The 15,233-nt window shown below is 42.8% G+C and overlaps 1 protein-coding gene across 1 annotated transcript in view; it reads left to right on the top strand.

The window, feature by feature from the left end:
- The window catches only part of kti12 (KTI12 chromatin associated homolog), a 40,184-nt gene extending 27,088 nt beyond the window's left edge, over positions 1 to 13,096 (top strand). Inside the window, exons 5-9 of the mRNA XM_059946143.1 lie at positions 2,551 to 2,630; positions 4,838 to 4,997; positions 5,712 to 5,774; positions 11,910 to 11,981; positions 12,891 to 13,096. Of these exons, the coding sequence (XP_059802126.1) occupies positions 2,551 to 2,630; positions 4,838 to 4,997; positions 5,712 to 5,774; positions 11,910 to 11,981; positions 12,891 to 13,031 (516 nt within the window). The 3' untranslated portion in view covers positions 13,032 to 13,096. The remainder of the gene's footprint in view (positions 1 to 2,550; positions 2,631 to 4,837; positions 4,998 to 5,711; positions 5,775 to 11,909; positions 11,982 to 12,890) is intronic.
- The last annotated feature ends 2,137 nt before the right edge of the window (positions 13,097 to 15,233 follow it).

The raw sequence follows: 15,233 nt of genomic DNA, 5'->3' as shown, positions 1-15,233 counted from the left end.
GACGTCACGCACCTGCCCTGTCTTGCCTCTCTTTAACCCGAGTAGTAAAAAACTCCCTTCCCTCCAAAAAAATCAGCAGTTCACTCGCAGCCTTCTTGCTCTGAACCAGGTTTTCTCAATTAATTTTTCTGATGATTGCTTTCTGTTCCCTACAAAGAGCTACTTCACAATATGCATTTTCCCCACACACGTCGTCTGAAGTTGAATTTAATTCCATTTGTGTCCTCCAGACATGCCAAAATGCTTTGCAGGCAGTAACTTGCTTTTCCATTGTGAGGTTTACTTATTGTTGTGCAGATACATTGGCAGCAGTTTGTGTATAGCAAGCTCCAGCGGTCAGCATTGACCTGCTTTGCTTGTGTTATAGAGTCATGGCACACTACAGCACAGATACAGGCCCCTCAGCCCATCTGCACTGTGCCAGACATTATTTTGCTTCATCCCATCGACCTACACCTAGAACATGGTATCCTCCCATCCATGTACCTATTCATATTGCTCTTGAATGTTGAAATCCAATTTGCATCCACCACTTATGCTGGCAGCTCCTTCTACGCCCTCCAAGTGAAGATGTTTCCCTTAAACATTTCACCTTTCACCCTTAACCTTTGATGTCTAGCTCTAGTCTTGCACACCTCAGCAGAAAAAGCCTGCTTGCATTTACCCTATCTATACCCCTCATAGTTTTGTATACCTCTGTTAAATCTCCCCTCATACTCCTACACTCCAAGGACTAACCTATTCAACCTTTCCCTGTAACTCCGGTCCTCAAGTCGTGGCAATGTCCTTGTTAAATTTTCTCTGCACTCTTTCAATCTTATTGATATCTTTCCTGTGGGTTAGGTGACCAGAACCTCGTACAGTACTCCAAATTAGGCCTCACCAAGGTCTTCTACAATTTCAATGTAACATCCCATCCCCTGTACTCAATGCTTATTTTTGATTTATGAAAGCAAATGTCCCAGAAACTCTCTTTACGACCCTATCTACCTGTGACATCACTTCAAAGAAATTTTGGGTCTGTATACCCAAGTCCCTCGGTCCTGCCGCACTCTGCAGTGCCCTCCTGCTCATGGTGTAAGTCCTCCCAAAGTTCAACACCTTCAGGTTATCTACATTAAATTCTATCTGCCATTTTTCCAGCTGGTCCACATCCCACTGCAAGCTTTGATAAACTGTCCACTACACCCCTAATCTTGGTGTCATCCACTAATTTCCTGATCAAACCTACCAGATTATCATTCAATTTATTGATATAGGATGAATGTTGGCCAGGGGATTGGAGAATTCTGAATATTTTCATAGGAATTATTCATCTCTAAGAAGCAGGGGAAAACATATTGGTCACCTCACCTCAAAGGCTAATCCTCTAGCAGTGAGTGTTTTGAAAGTTCTGACCAGACCAGTTGATCAAATTATGGAGTTAGGATCTTACCTGTGACATTTGTTCTGGTAGCAAATGAGGAAATTTGCAGCTGCTGAAAATCCAAGCAACACACACAAAATGCTGAAGGAACCCAGCAAGCCAGGCAGCAACTGTGGAAAAGAGTAAATTGTCGATGTTTTGGGCCGAAACGTTGATGGTTTACTCTTTTCCATAGTTGCTGCCCAGCCTGCTGAGTTCCTTCAACATTTTGTGTGTGACATTTGGCCTGGTGGTTAGACATGAGTCAAACTGACATCATTAATAACTTCAGACATTGACTGTTCAGTCATTCACATGGGTATTGGGTGAGGTTTTGGAAGTCTCCATAATCCCATTGAAGTGTGTCCATTCATTTCCAACTTGTAAGAGAACTTGGGAGTAAGTAGTGCAGATAATACAAAAGAAAAGGAGCTCTTTCACACTTAAGGGTGTTATTCCTTTTGATGTGTTGGGATGAAGACTACTAGACAGCCAATTTGTACACAGGAAGATTTTGAACACCAGTGTAAGGTAAAACTTGGATGCTTAATCTTTTCATTGCAAATTCCTGTCATGACCACAGTCATGTCAGTTCCTCTCCTCTTATTCATCCCAGCTTTACTCTCTAAACTGCATTCAATCATGCTCCTCCCTAATGTTATCATTAAAACTGCTGGTAAAAAACTGTGTCTTCTGTGTGGATAGAGCTGTGTAGTTTGCTGAATGGAATACCAGTGCTCTGTTCCCTTCTGTCTCTCCCTGAACCATGCACTTGCCACTGAACATTGACTAGTTTTGCTGATCATCATCTTGACTTCCAATCCCAGTGTTACCCTAATCTGTGAGAGACCTCCTCCACCTCCTACCTAACATCAACAAACAGGCCAGTGTTAGCTAAGGTAGACATCACAGTCGGCGTGGATGAGTTGGGTCAAGGAGTCTATTTCTGTGCTATACAGCTCTGTGTGACCGCGGATTTAACAGTTGCCTGTATTTCTCCATCCCTTGGAACAACCTGCTTTTCCTATCTACCACAGACTACCTGGCCAAATCTGCTTTGTACTTAACAATCCTCAAGTTCTTGAGAGGGTTTCTGTTTTATGTTGAGATGGGATCTTTTATGTCTTTGTTGCTGTTGTTTCCAGATCCACTGTGAGACTGCAGTTGACGTCTGTTCATCATGGAACCAAAGCAGAGAGCAGGAGCAACAGTACTCCCAGACAATGTAAGCTCATTGGTGCCCTCTACAGTCCCTCCCAGTTTTGGCGTTCTGTGGGCAGCATCCAGCTCAACAACCAAGCTCATTGATGCCCAGCTAGGGAACTACTGCATTTGACTCATTGTGTGTGCAGTGTCAGTTCTATGCTGTTTCATTTTATTGAAACTTCAAGTAGTTCTGGGGTATGGTTTCATTGGCTCACTGTGATTGGCCATGTGGTTTGTTCTGGCAGTGACTCCTGCTCATTGGGTGTTGGCTCATTGGCTCTGGAAGCAGTGATCCTGATCTGCATCCCAGAGCCTTGGCATCAGACTGGGGCCATTGAAGGTTTGTACCATATATTTTATTACAGGCAGCTGGCCTCAAACTTGTTCCACCATTCAGTAAAATCTTGGCTGATATGCGATCAAACTCCATATACCTGCCTTTTTATTATACCCCTTTAAACCAATTTAGGTGCGAGGACAGATTGAAACGATCAGGGTGTGGGGGGGGGGGGGTGAGGTTAGGGACAGTGTTCAGCTTACTGCTCCACAGGTTTACTAATCTCTGTGCTAAACTGAAGCTGTAGCCTATGACAAACAGGCTCCTGGACTGGCTGCAATGATGACTGGCTTCGAGGCTGTGGACTCCCTTTCAGAAATTTCAGTTCTGAATGTTATTTGCTTACTTTTATTGTTTGCACGATTTGTTTTATTTCTGCACATTGGGTGTTTGGTGGTCTTTTATTTTAATGGGTCTATTAGGTTTCTTTTGTTTAGTAGCTGCCAGCAAGGAGACGAATCTCAAGGTTGAATATAGTATATGTACTTTCATAATAGTTGTACATTGAACTTTATACCTTTTTGATAGATTTTGTTTATTGTAAAGTTAGAAGCAGACACCAACCATTAATTATAAAAGTGTTTTCTTATGCCAGTTTAACCAGATCTAATGAACTACGTTCCAAACTCGACAGCGGGAGATGTTCTGTAGGCTCCTATGACATTTGACCAATCGTTATCGTGTTACCTGTTTTTCACCAACCCTAACATCTAGACATTATCATTTGTGCATAGCCAAGGCAGTTCAACAGCACTCTGATGTAGCAAACTTGGTAAACGGAGAAGGAGAACAGAGACAAGGATCAAAGAACCAAAAGTGTTTAGTTTTGCTTGCTACACTTTGCCTGAACTTTATGCAACTGTATTTAAAATGAAGATATGAATTCATAAACCCTTGGATGCTTTTTGTTTGTGACGGGTGAAAGGATCCATTCATTCAAGTTTGCCTAACAGAAGGTGGTTCATCTATTTTGTCCGCCAGCATTAATACATAATATTAACATTCCAGAAACTTGTCATTTGCTCCAATTGTATTTGATCATATATAATTTTGATATAGGAGGCTGTTCAGCCCATTGAATCTAGAGCAGCCTACAGAATAACACCTTTTCCCCTTTGCCAATTACTTCCCTGTAACCTATTCTGTCACAAGCCAATCAACTTCAACCTGACTTTTATTTCCACTATCACCCACTCTGCTGCCGATAAATTAATCTACCAGTAGCCCATCTTTGGAATGGGAAAGAAACCCACACAGTCATGGACAGGTAAGCATGCGTGTAGCAGCAGAGGCCAGAATTGAACACGGGTCGCTGTATCTGTGATGCAGCAGCAGTACCACACCACCACCTGTGCCAGAGCTTATGCTTCACTATTCTCCAGTGCCCTTCATCACAACCTGTCGGTCTGACCAGCTTCCCAGCAGACACCACTGTAGAGGGATGGGTATGTGTTGTTTCCTGCTCCAGTGGAACAAAATCGAGCTGCCCTCACTGCTGATTTTGTTTCTTTGTGTTGCAGCTGCTTGAGAAACGTATGAAGCCCCTTGGCATGTTGTACCCATGTCCGTAATCTCCTTCCCAAGCTCTCCTTTTCCTTTGTGGCTCATTATTCATTAGTCCTCCTTCAGCTGGGCCCTCATTTGAGCTCAGGAATTTCTTTTTAATCCTTTGAAGATGATTTTTAAAAGCCTTTGCAACCAGATGTTTGTTTTTAATCTTAATCTCTGCGTGAGTGTTGGATTTCAGCTGAGATCCTTTAGATATTACTGTGTTCAAGGTGCTGTATAAATTATTCCTGGAAATCCCTCCCAGTTACTTATTCAACCGATGCGATAACATCACCTAGTGTGAATGAGTTCTAACTTTGACTTCTCTGTAATTCCATCAGCTTTGATGCACTGGTGATGAGGTTTGAGGCTCCCGATTCCAGAAACCGATGGGACAGCCCATTGTTCACCATTCAGAAAGACGATACCCTCCCATTTGAGGCTATAAGCAATGCAATCTTCCACAGGAAAGCCCCACCACCCAACCAGTCAACGCTAAGTGTAAGTGAGGACGGTGAGAAAACTTCTACAATGAAATGTGTATCTAGTGTTGGCCTGGACACCCCATGAATTCTAGATTCATTTCTAGAAAACTGTTCCATGCAAACCTAGAATATTCATTAGGGTATTGGGGTGTTTTCATTTTCTTTTGAGTTCTTTTGTGAATGAAACAAAAATATTGAAGAGTGGAGGAAGAACGAGTAGAAGGGTGTTTGACCACTCATTTGGCTAATACGTTTTTTTCTAACCGTTGAAAGACAGTTACAACTTATGTTAGATGACCAATGTTTCCTGTGCAAAAGTGGGGTGAAGGTGGTGAGGGTGTCACCCGATGTCAAAATGATTATAGCAATGGGATTATTCTCAAAAATAGTTATTCGATAGAAGTATTCTTAAATTAGAAGTTTGACCACAGGGCGCACATTTAAGTAACTAGCAAAATTATCCAAGGGTGGATTTGATTTTTGACCGTATGAATTTTGATCTAAAATCTAGTAATTTTATTTGTAATTGGATACAGAAGTAAAGTGGGGGAATATTCCAGACCAGACAATAAAGAATCTTAAACTGTGGTAAAATTTTCCAGTGATGAAGGTTTAAAAGTGAAATCTTTTTGCAGATTAAACATTCAGTTAGGGCAGAAGAGCGGCCTGTCGATACTTGATTCCAGTAGTCAAGTAAAATTTAATGTGTCTGCAAATTTTTTTTTTTTAGCAACCACTTTCCTCTACAAACTTCTTGTATGAATTGGACAGGGTCACACAGGAAATACTGATGGTGAGTTATTTTCTTGTTCTCTGGTGAGAAGGCACTTGGTGTCATAGTTAATTGTGCAGAAACCGGCCATTGAGCCCATCTCATCCATGTCAGCACATAATATGCTGATCTCACTTGACCGTGTCTCTACATCTTTCCTAAATGTCGTAATTGTATCTGTCTCCATCACTTTCTCTGGGGGGCAGTCTATTCCAGGCAACTTCCATCTGCGTGGAAAAACATTGTTTTACAATATTATCATATCCTTTTCTAACTTGCCATTCTTCAAAACCTGGTGAATGTTTCTTTAGCCCTTTGAGCCATGCTGCTGGGCAGCACCACAACCCTAATTTACCCCAGCTCAATCACAGGACAATTAACCTCCCTGGTACACCTTTGGACTGTGGGAGGACAACAGAGAACCCAGGGAAAACCCACACATTTCACGGGGAGGACGTACAGAAACTCCTTACGGAATGGCGCAAGAATTGAACTCTGGAATGCCCCAAACTGTAATAGCTTTGCGCTAACCACTACACAACTGTGATGCCCAATACTGACAAAATACCCCATCAATACCAAATGCCAATATCTGACATGTACTTCCTTATTTCTGACATATACTTCCTTATTTAGGGGATGCACTGACTCTTAGTTCCTACTACACCATTTTTAAACACTTCCCATTTATTGACTATTGTTTCTCCCTCCAGAAGCCGCTTTCAGTCTATTTTCGCCAGGTCCTGTTTTGTGAAATTAGCCCTCAGCCCCAATTTAAGACTAACTCTCGGGCAAATTTGATCTTTTTCCATGTTACTTTGAAACTTGCAGAGCTATGGTCTCTGTTACCATAGACACTCGCACAAACTGTCCATCCTCATTACCAAAGATAAGACTGAATACAGCCACTTCCCATGCAGGGCCTCTCTACTTAATGCCTTAAAACCCACCCCTGCTGAATACATGTTAGAAGCTCCTTCCCTTCTGCAGCCCTTGCGCTAAGACCATCTCAGTCAATATAAAGCATGTTATACTATATTGCACTCTGGTTTAGGCATACTACCGTGATTGCCTACATGTGTTGTTATACTTCCCGCTGACTGTTGGGAAGCCTATTGTGTAATGCTGTCCAAGTGATCACCTATTTGTTATTTTGAAGTTCCAGTTGTATATAATCTCATTGGCCAATCCCTCCGTGAGGTCCTACCTGAGAACTGTCGTGATACTGTCATTGATCAGCAGTGCAAAATCCCCTTGCCTTTTGTACCCTCCTCTGGCACCTTTGAAAAATCTGTATCTGTATCATAGAGCTGCCGGTACTCCCCTTCCCTCAACCACATTTCTGTGATTGAAACAGTATCATCATCCCACACGCTGATCCGCACTCTCAGCTCAATCATTTTATCTCTGCAGATCCTTGCAAATGTAGTCACACCTATCACCACTCCCACCTATCTCTCTCTTCTCTCCGCACTGGACTTGCCTGTTCTGTTTTCTCCACCTGCTTTGAATTTCTGGGTCCCACCCACCGTCTCACCAGCTGTAACTCTCCTGGATGGCACTAGCAATCTTGCAAGGGCATTGATCCTTCCATTTTAGGTGCAACTTGTTCTTCCTCCATGGCTCACTCCTGCTCCAGAGATCCCAGTGATCAAAATACCTGAAGCTCTTGCCCTTACTCCAGCTTGGGAGGCACTAATTCAGCTGTGTTCCTGTTTCTGTAATCACTAGCACCCGTGGGGAGGGAGGAGTCATTGTAAATCCTGACTATCTGATGGTTAGGAAGCCCAACACCCCATTGCACAATGGTGTACTCAGACTGAGTAGGAGTCTGTTCACCAAGATCTGTGGGACAATAGTGTTCAAAGCTGAACTGAAATCTAGAAATGACATTCTGACATGTGTCCTTTTCTAGGTATATCAGGTTGTAGAGCAGTTCTGTCAGTAAGCACATTAGTGAGAGTCCAGTGTGGCAGAAATGGATTTTTTGATAATTACCATTTCTGGCCATTTAAAGCACTTCATGATGATTGACGTCAGTGCTTCTGGGTGTTAGTCATTTGGATCTGAAGGTAGAGTTCTTTGCTAAAGAGATGATGGTGACTGATTTGAAGCATGTGGGGACAGCAGCCTGGATGAGTGAAGTGTTGAAGATGTCAGTGAGCACACTCGGTCTGCGATGTTGTCTGGCTCGGATGCCCTATGGGGTTGACTTTCTGCAGAGTTCTTCTCACATCTGCTGCTGTTAGACAGTGGCTGCTCACCTGGGGGCGGTAAGTGGTAGCTTTCATAGCCACTGGTGTGTCGCATGCCTTGACGTGTGCATAAATGATGTTTGGAGTGCTAGGGAGAGAGATGTCACTGATACAGTTGACCCCTGTTTTCTTTGCGTGGTTAGTAATGTCCTTGATGCCCAGCCACATACACCAGAGATGGTTAATGGACAGGTATTCCTGAATCCTTTGTTCTTAGGCAGCCTTTGCCCTCTTGATGTTTAAGGTGAGGTACTTCCTGGCTGTTCTGTCACCGGATATGAAGGCAGTGTCCCAGGCTTTTGTTAGGGAGAGCACCTATGCTTTCAGCCGGGGCTTCTTGTTGGGCCATGAGATGACCATTAGTCCGTTTAGAACAGTCCTGAAGCATAGAGATTGCCTCATTAGATCATATAGTAATGATAATCTTGGCTGCAAGTGTGCAGCAGTGATCAGGGATAGTTGACCTCTCCCCAATCTCACATACTTCACAAGAAAAGTACACCACTCCACTGACCGTCATCCACCTCGAGTCTGGCAGTCAGAATTCTGGTTCCACCGCTGGTTCAGACATAACTTTTGTCAGCCTAATTTCAAATCTCCTGCGTCGCCGCACCAACCCATCGCCACTGTGTTGGTGGTACCATTAGCAGGATTGGCTGTTGGCATGGTCTTTTAAAGAGTTTATTTTTCTAACCTGTGCTTATCTAGTCCCGGTCATGTCTTCATTGAATAAAGGAAGAGCTTCTTGTGTAAAGTGTAAACATCATACGTCATCTATACAAGATAAAACTCAACGGTGGCGTGTGTGAAAAACATATGCGACTTGTATAACATTGGTTCTTCCACAGTTGATGATGTTGAAGAATTATCCTTATGTAGCATATAAGACTTGAAAAAGGATTTTGTCACCAATTTACTGTGAGAGACTTTACTCTTAAGGAATAGAAATAAAAACACGTATTAACCCTTTAATACGTGATCACTGGGAGCTGTTGTCTTCAAACTCTGCCAATGTCAGGTTACATCTTAAGTTTATACAGCAAATTTTGAGCAACAGCCAAACATACTTGGTCAGCAATTTCAAGAAGCACTTGTTGGGTATCAGCAAGTCTACTGATGTTCCTGTGCAATACACAAAATTAGAAATGCATGTCTACAGTTGGTTCCTCTATTTGCTAGACAATCTTGAGAAAAGGTTAACAATACCTCATTGCTGGCATGATCTATATCTAGCTATTGTTAGCTTGCACAAGCAAGGCAACGTCTGCCTCTTATCCTGTCACCCTCATGACCCAAGCCTAGTTAAGCTTGACAACAAAATTTAATTCAAAATTTCATTTTCTTCCACATATAAAGAAACAAAAAGAAAAGTTGCTCCAGTTCTTTGCTGACAGTGAATCAAAAAAGCAGGTGTGCATAAAGAAAACAATGAAAGCTGGAAGATGTTCACAACTGGATAAACTTCTCGAAGTGGTTTAAGCTCTCAGTGAAGGTGTAGAACTGTCAGGAGAGATGGTGAAGGAACAAGCAAAATTACTTCATGAAGAATTAGGGCTGGATCATGACTGAATACAGTGAAGGGTGGCTTCACCGTTTCAAGCACAAAATTTTGTGCAGTCAACATATGGTGAAAAAAGGGTCAGTGGACAAGGAAGCAGCTGCTGAGATTGATGAGTTCACTAAGTTAGTTTCTGATGAAAACTTAAGTCCTGAGCAGGCCTACAATGCGGACAAAACTGCCTTGTATTGTCGTCGTACTCCAAGATGCACTGACTACAGAGGATGCAGAATCACCAACAGGTTAGAAGGCTTCAAAAGATGGTGTCACTGTGTTCAGCTGCTCGAATGCTTTTTCTCTTCATTATCCAACTTGTACTATTTACAGGGTACTTTAAAGGTAGGGTGAGGTGATCCTCAAGTGCGTTAGAGGTGTTCATTTAATCCTAACCTAACCACTTGCGATTCGACAGATTTACTGCACAAGTCCCGATCACCCTGGATTTGTGGCGATCATCCTGTATTATGTTTAAAAGAAAAGACCTTATCTTGATTTAATCTTGCCCCTTGACCTTTTTGCCGAATTCTCCTTCGTCAAAGACTTTGCACTTCATCCTCAAAAAACAGCCTTTCTCAAAGTGGCCACTCCCAGTCGTGATCGCCTCCCTTTTTGGCAACACCAGAACTGTCAATAGGAAGAATAAGTTGTACATTCTTTTTAAACTCAAACTCCCCTTTAATGAGCAGTGAAAGTCACTACATAATAATTGTCATATTCTTTCACATACCGTCATACTCACTGTCTCTGTTCTGTCCCCAATACTGTTGTTCACCCCCCCCCCCCCCCCACTATTCCGTCTTCTGTCCTGTGGGATTTGGATTAAATCTTGAGGCAGGTACAATTATAGAATTTAAAAGACAAGTTTAGAGGAACAGGAGCCAAACACAGGCAAATGGGACTGGCTTAAATAGGCACATTAATTGGCATGGACAAGTTGGGCAAAGCTCCTGTATGGCTCAGTGACTAAATTCCATTGCCTAGCAAGCAAGTGGATGTCAGAGGTGAAATCAAGTATTCTTCACTTGCTGTTGACTTGCACACTCTTAGAACTCTAGTTTCAGTTAATAAATGACTTCCGTTCAGCAAGTGAGTTTCTTCTTGAGGTGGGTGTCAGTGGAAGACAGATACAGAGCAAAGCTCTTGGCAGAAGGTCAGAACTCGTGCCTTCCCGACTGTACTGATGAGCATACTTTCCCATACTGTTGTTACGTACCCCGTAGCTGGCTAACTTACCAGCAAAGATAGAGAGGTCCATTGAAGTCTGATGGTACTATTTTTAACAGTATTTATTGATAAAAATACCCAAAAATACTATCAATGCAAACATACAGATAATATACATCGTCAATACTAAATCTAAAAGCGCGGGTATAATAGTAATCACTAAGAAGTAGCTCTATCGTTGTCTAGGGGATAATGTATTGTCCGATGGAAATATAAAAGTCACTTCATTTCATTCAGGCTGCAGCCTTTGGTTGGAGTCAAGAGAGACAGTTTTTGGAACTTGCCCGTTTTCCTTTTTATGATGTCGATCCTTCGAAATTTCGTTGGTGGTGATCTCTTCTTTAGCTAAGCCGTCTTCCGTGGTAAGGCCCCAGTCCCGACAATGGGAAAGGACACACGTGGGCCCTCCACCGGCTGTCGCTATTAAACGCTGTCATGAGATTTCTAGTGTTTCTCCTGGTGCGTCTGAAGGGGTTGTTCCCCAGACCTTCTTTTATCCTTACTCATGGGGTCTCAGATGTCAATCAGGTTGGAATGATGCCATCCCCCAACCAGCCCACGTTGCTCATTCCTTGAGGGCTTCGATGAATAGCACAGTGCTCAATACACAATTCCATCTCCAAGAGACAATGGCCGTTTCCCGTGGCTTTGTATCGCTGAGGGGCCAGAACATTCCAAACCCCTTTGTGGATTCTGCATGACTTTCTCTCATTTCCTGGGTCTCCTGACCTGAATTAATAGCGATCTTGCGATTCTCAAAAAGGAGGGGGCTACTTTGTACCATTCGGCCCCTCAGAGTTGGGGCACAGGCGTAACACTATTATCTACATTTCACATCTGTACAGATGTCAGAGTGGGATTACAAATCAGTGGCAACTCTGGGGCAGTGTTGTGGAGAAAGCCAATGCTCAGACTACCCCCCCCCCCCCCCCCCCGCGCTAACATTACAATGTGCTGCTGTCTGGGCAGAAGAGAATAGGATCTGTATTTATTGCAGCCCAGGATGATGGGATAAAAATGTAACTTGTATTCTACCTAACCTCTCTCCCGACTTCCCAAAACATTTGTCAGTACTGTGGTCTTAAAACCTAACTTTAAAATATTGTTCATTTACCTCAGGCGGTATTAAACGCACAGAAGACAAGTGTACCAGGAGACCTGATTACTGTACCGGGAGCCAACATGAAAATATCCTTTTAAATCTCAAAGGTTGGCCTAAATAGCAGTTGTATTGCTGTTCAAAAGGTTGGACGGTATGCTAATACTCCCTTGAATCCAGGGTTGGTGCAATTGAGCTGTTGAGGATTTGATGGAGAAATTTTCTCTGGTAGGTGGATCTAAAACCTAGCCGTTACCTACTGAATATTTAAAGGTTTGGATATAGAGTAGAAGTGAAGAGGATGTTTCCAGTAGGAGAGTTTAGGATCAAAAGACACAGCCTCATATAAAAGGATATGCCTTTAGAACTGAGATGAGGAGGAGTTTCTGTAGCCAGAGGAATTCATTCCCACATATGACTGTGGAGACCAAGTCATTGGGTACACTTAAAGCAGAGGCTGATAGGCTCTTGATTGGTAATGGCAAAAAAAAGGTTATGGGGAGAGACAGGAAAATGGGGTTGAGAGGGGAAAATAACTCACCAATAATCAAATGGCAGAGCAAACTTGGAGCCAAAAAGCCTAATTCTGGTGCTGTCTTATGGCCTAACCGTAGGTGAAGGCTGAAATGAGACAAAAAGTTGAAATACTTAGCAGATCAAGCAACATCTGTGGGAGGAAAAATCATTAATATTTTACATTTGAGAAGGGTCCTCAGACAGGAACGGTAACAATTTCTATCTCCACAGATGCTGCCTGACTTGCTGAGTGTTTCCAGCATCTTCAGATTTCTATCATCTATAGCTTGCTTTGACTTTGCTTTCAGTTAATTGAGGAATTCCTATTTGCCAAAGGGTGCGGAAACTGCAAGATGTGATGTAAGCACCATTGTTACTTCCTTTCAGCTGTGTTGCTTTGGAAGACCTTAATATTCATTTGAATACTCATTAGTGATTCTGTTAAACGTCAGATAGCCATAAATGTCCTTAACTCTCATCACATAGAACTGACACGCAGCCTTCACATGGCAGAACTACGCAAACTGAGACGCCAGTTCATCAGCTACACCAAGATGCACCCCACAGAAAACATTGGACAAATTGCAAATATGTTTGTACAGTATATTAACCGAAGCTTGCACTGACAAGCAATTGAAAGCTATGAATCGTGACTTGCATTTTTTTTTAATTAAAAATATTTTTGTCTTGAGCCTTTTGTTTCTGGCCGGTATCTTTCATGGCTAAAGGAAGATCATAGGGGACAGAATAGACCCTTCAGCCCACTAAATCTATGCCAGCCACTGCACTTTGACACAGTCATGCCAAGATAACCTCTCCCTCAGTGTTCAAAAAACAAATGAGCTGATTGTGACTGGCTGTATCACCACCTGGTACGGGAACTGCACTAACCTTGATCGCTGGGCACTGCAGAATGTGGTACGGACAGCCCATTGAATCTGTGGATGTGAACTTCTCTCCACTGAGGACACTCACAGCAGCAGGTGCATAAAGAAGGCCTGGAAGATCATTAGGGACACCAATCACCTCAACCATAAACTCTTACAGCTGCTTCCATCTGGCAGGTGATACTGCAGCATTAAAACCAGAACCAACAGGCTACAGGACAGCTTATTCCTACAAGCTATTAGAATTCATTTCTGTACATTGTGATGGAGTCATAACGCGAAGATTTTTACTCACGTGGGATGGATGTAAGATTTAAATAAATTCTAATTCAACATTCAATCCCCAATTTATTCCTTTCACATTCTCATCCTCCCACCTCCCCAGATTCTATCACTCACCTGCATGCTAGGGGCAATTTACAGCGTCTAATTAACCCCACATTTTTTGTAATGTGGGAAGAAACCCGCGCAGTCACAGGGACATTGTATGAACACTGCACAGGCAGCACCTGAGGTCAGGATTGAACCTGGTTCACCAGAACTGGGAGGCAAAGGCTTTTCTAGCTGTGCCAATGTTAAACCTGGTTTGTATTGGGGAGAGGTAATTTAGCACACGGTTCAGAAACGTAATAGGATTACTCTACCATTTTCTTTGTCATTGAGCAAAGAGAATCGTGATGCAGAAGGTCATTAGGGAAATCCCCAAATTTTCACTCTGCTTAAACTGAGTTTGAATTTCTGTTTAATGAACACTTTTTGTTTGCAAATCTCATCTTTTGCACTTTTTTGGATGTGGTCATCTGCAACACAGGCACTCTGTTTCCACAGAGAACCTATTTTGGTTCTGTGTTCCATCTTCAGGGGTGACAGAAGTCCCAGACAGCTTGGCGGCTCAGTGAATGTCACTTCATTCAGTCTCCCGGTTTGGCTGGTGCTTGTGGAAGTCGTTACCACCTTTTCAGAGAGGAAACAGTATCTTGAATTGTTTTTCTCTTCTGTGGTGAGAGTAATTCAGAAATAACATTCTAAAATTCCATGATCTCAGACACCACAAGGTGGTAACAGTTTAAAGACCAGTGAAAACCTGTGCACTCTCCTTTTATTGTTACTGCCTCTAAAAATGATAGTCCCTCTGAGCAAGGTCATTCTAAATTGTTACATTATTAATTTAGTACTTTGAGTAATCTCAGTTTCCAGCTCTTAGTGTGCCCCCTTTTTAGGTCATAGCTCTGCAGGTTAACTTGAAGTTTTCTTTCACAGAAATGTACAGTACAGAAACAGGCCCTGCAGCACAATGAGTGCTCTGACCATCAACCAACCAGTTCATTTCATTTCATACATAATGGAAGCAGGAGTAGGCCATCTGGCCCGTCGAGCCTGCTCTAGCCATGGACTCGTCTCCAGATACCGGCCTTTTCCCCTTAACCCTTGGTTCACCTGCTGTGTAAAAATCTGTCCAACCTTGTCTTAAATGTAGCCTCCACAGCTTCATTGGGCAGAGAATTCTACAGATTCAGTACACCCTCTAGGAAAAGCAGTTCCTCCTCATCTCCATCCTAAATCTACTCCCCTGAATCGTGAGGCTATGTCCCCTAGTTCTAGTCTCACTTACTGGTGGAAACAACTTTCCTGCCTCTATCTTATCTACCCCTTTCATAATTTTATATGTTTCTGTAAGATTCCCTCATCCTTTCCTCTCCATTATCATCAACTAGCCTAGATTCGACCACTCACTCGCACTCTAGGGGCAATTTACAATGACCGATTAACCTTCTGACCTACACAATTCATGCATGTGCAATGACCCCACTGCCGCCACCCACCCCCCCCCCCCCCCCACTTTGCTGGAGTCCAGAATCGAACCTGCCCTCTCCCCTAATCCATTTGGTTTAAATTTTTCTGTAAGGGAAATAGGATTTTAGGTTTCAATTCGTCTCATCA

The sequence above is a fragment of the Hypanus sabinus genome, chromosome 21 (genome assembly GCF_030144855.1).
Source record: "Hypanus sabinus isolate sHypSab1 chromosome 21, sHypSab1.hap1, whole genome shotgun sequence".
Lineage (NCBI taxonomy): Eukaryota > Metazoa > Chordata > Chondrichthyes > Myliobatiformes > Dasyatidae > Hypanus > Hypanus sabinus.
The sequence above is the reverse complement of the archived record's forward strand: the minus strand, read 5'-3'. Positions and strand labels throughout refer to the sequence as shown.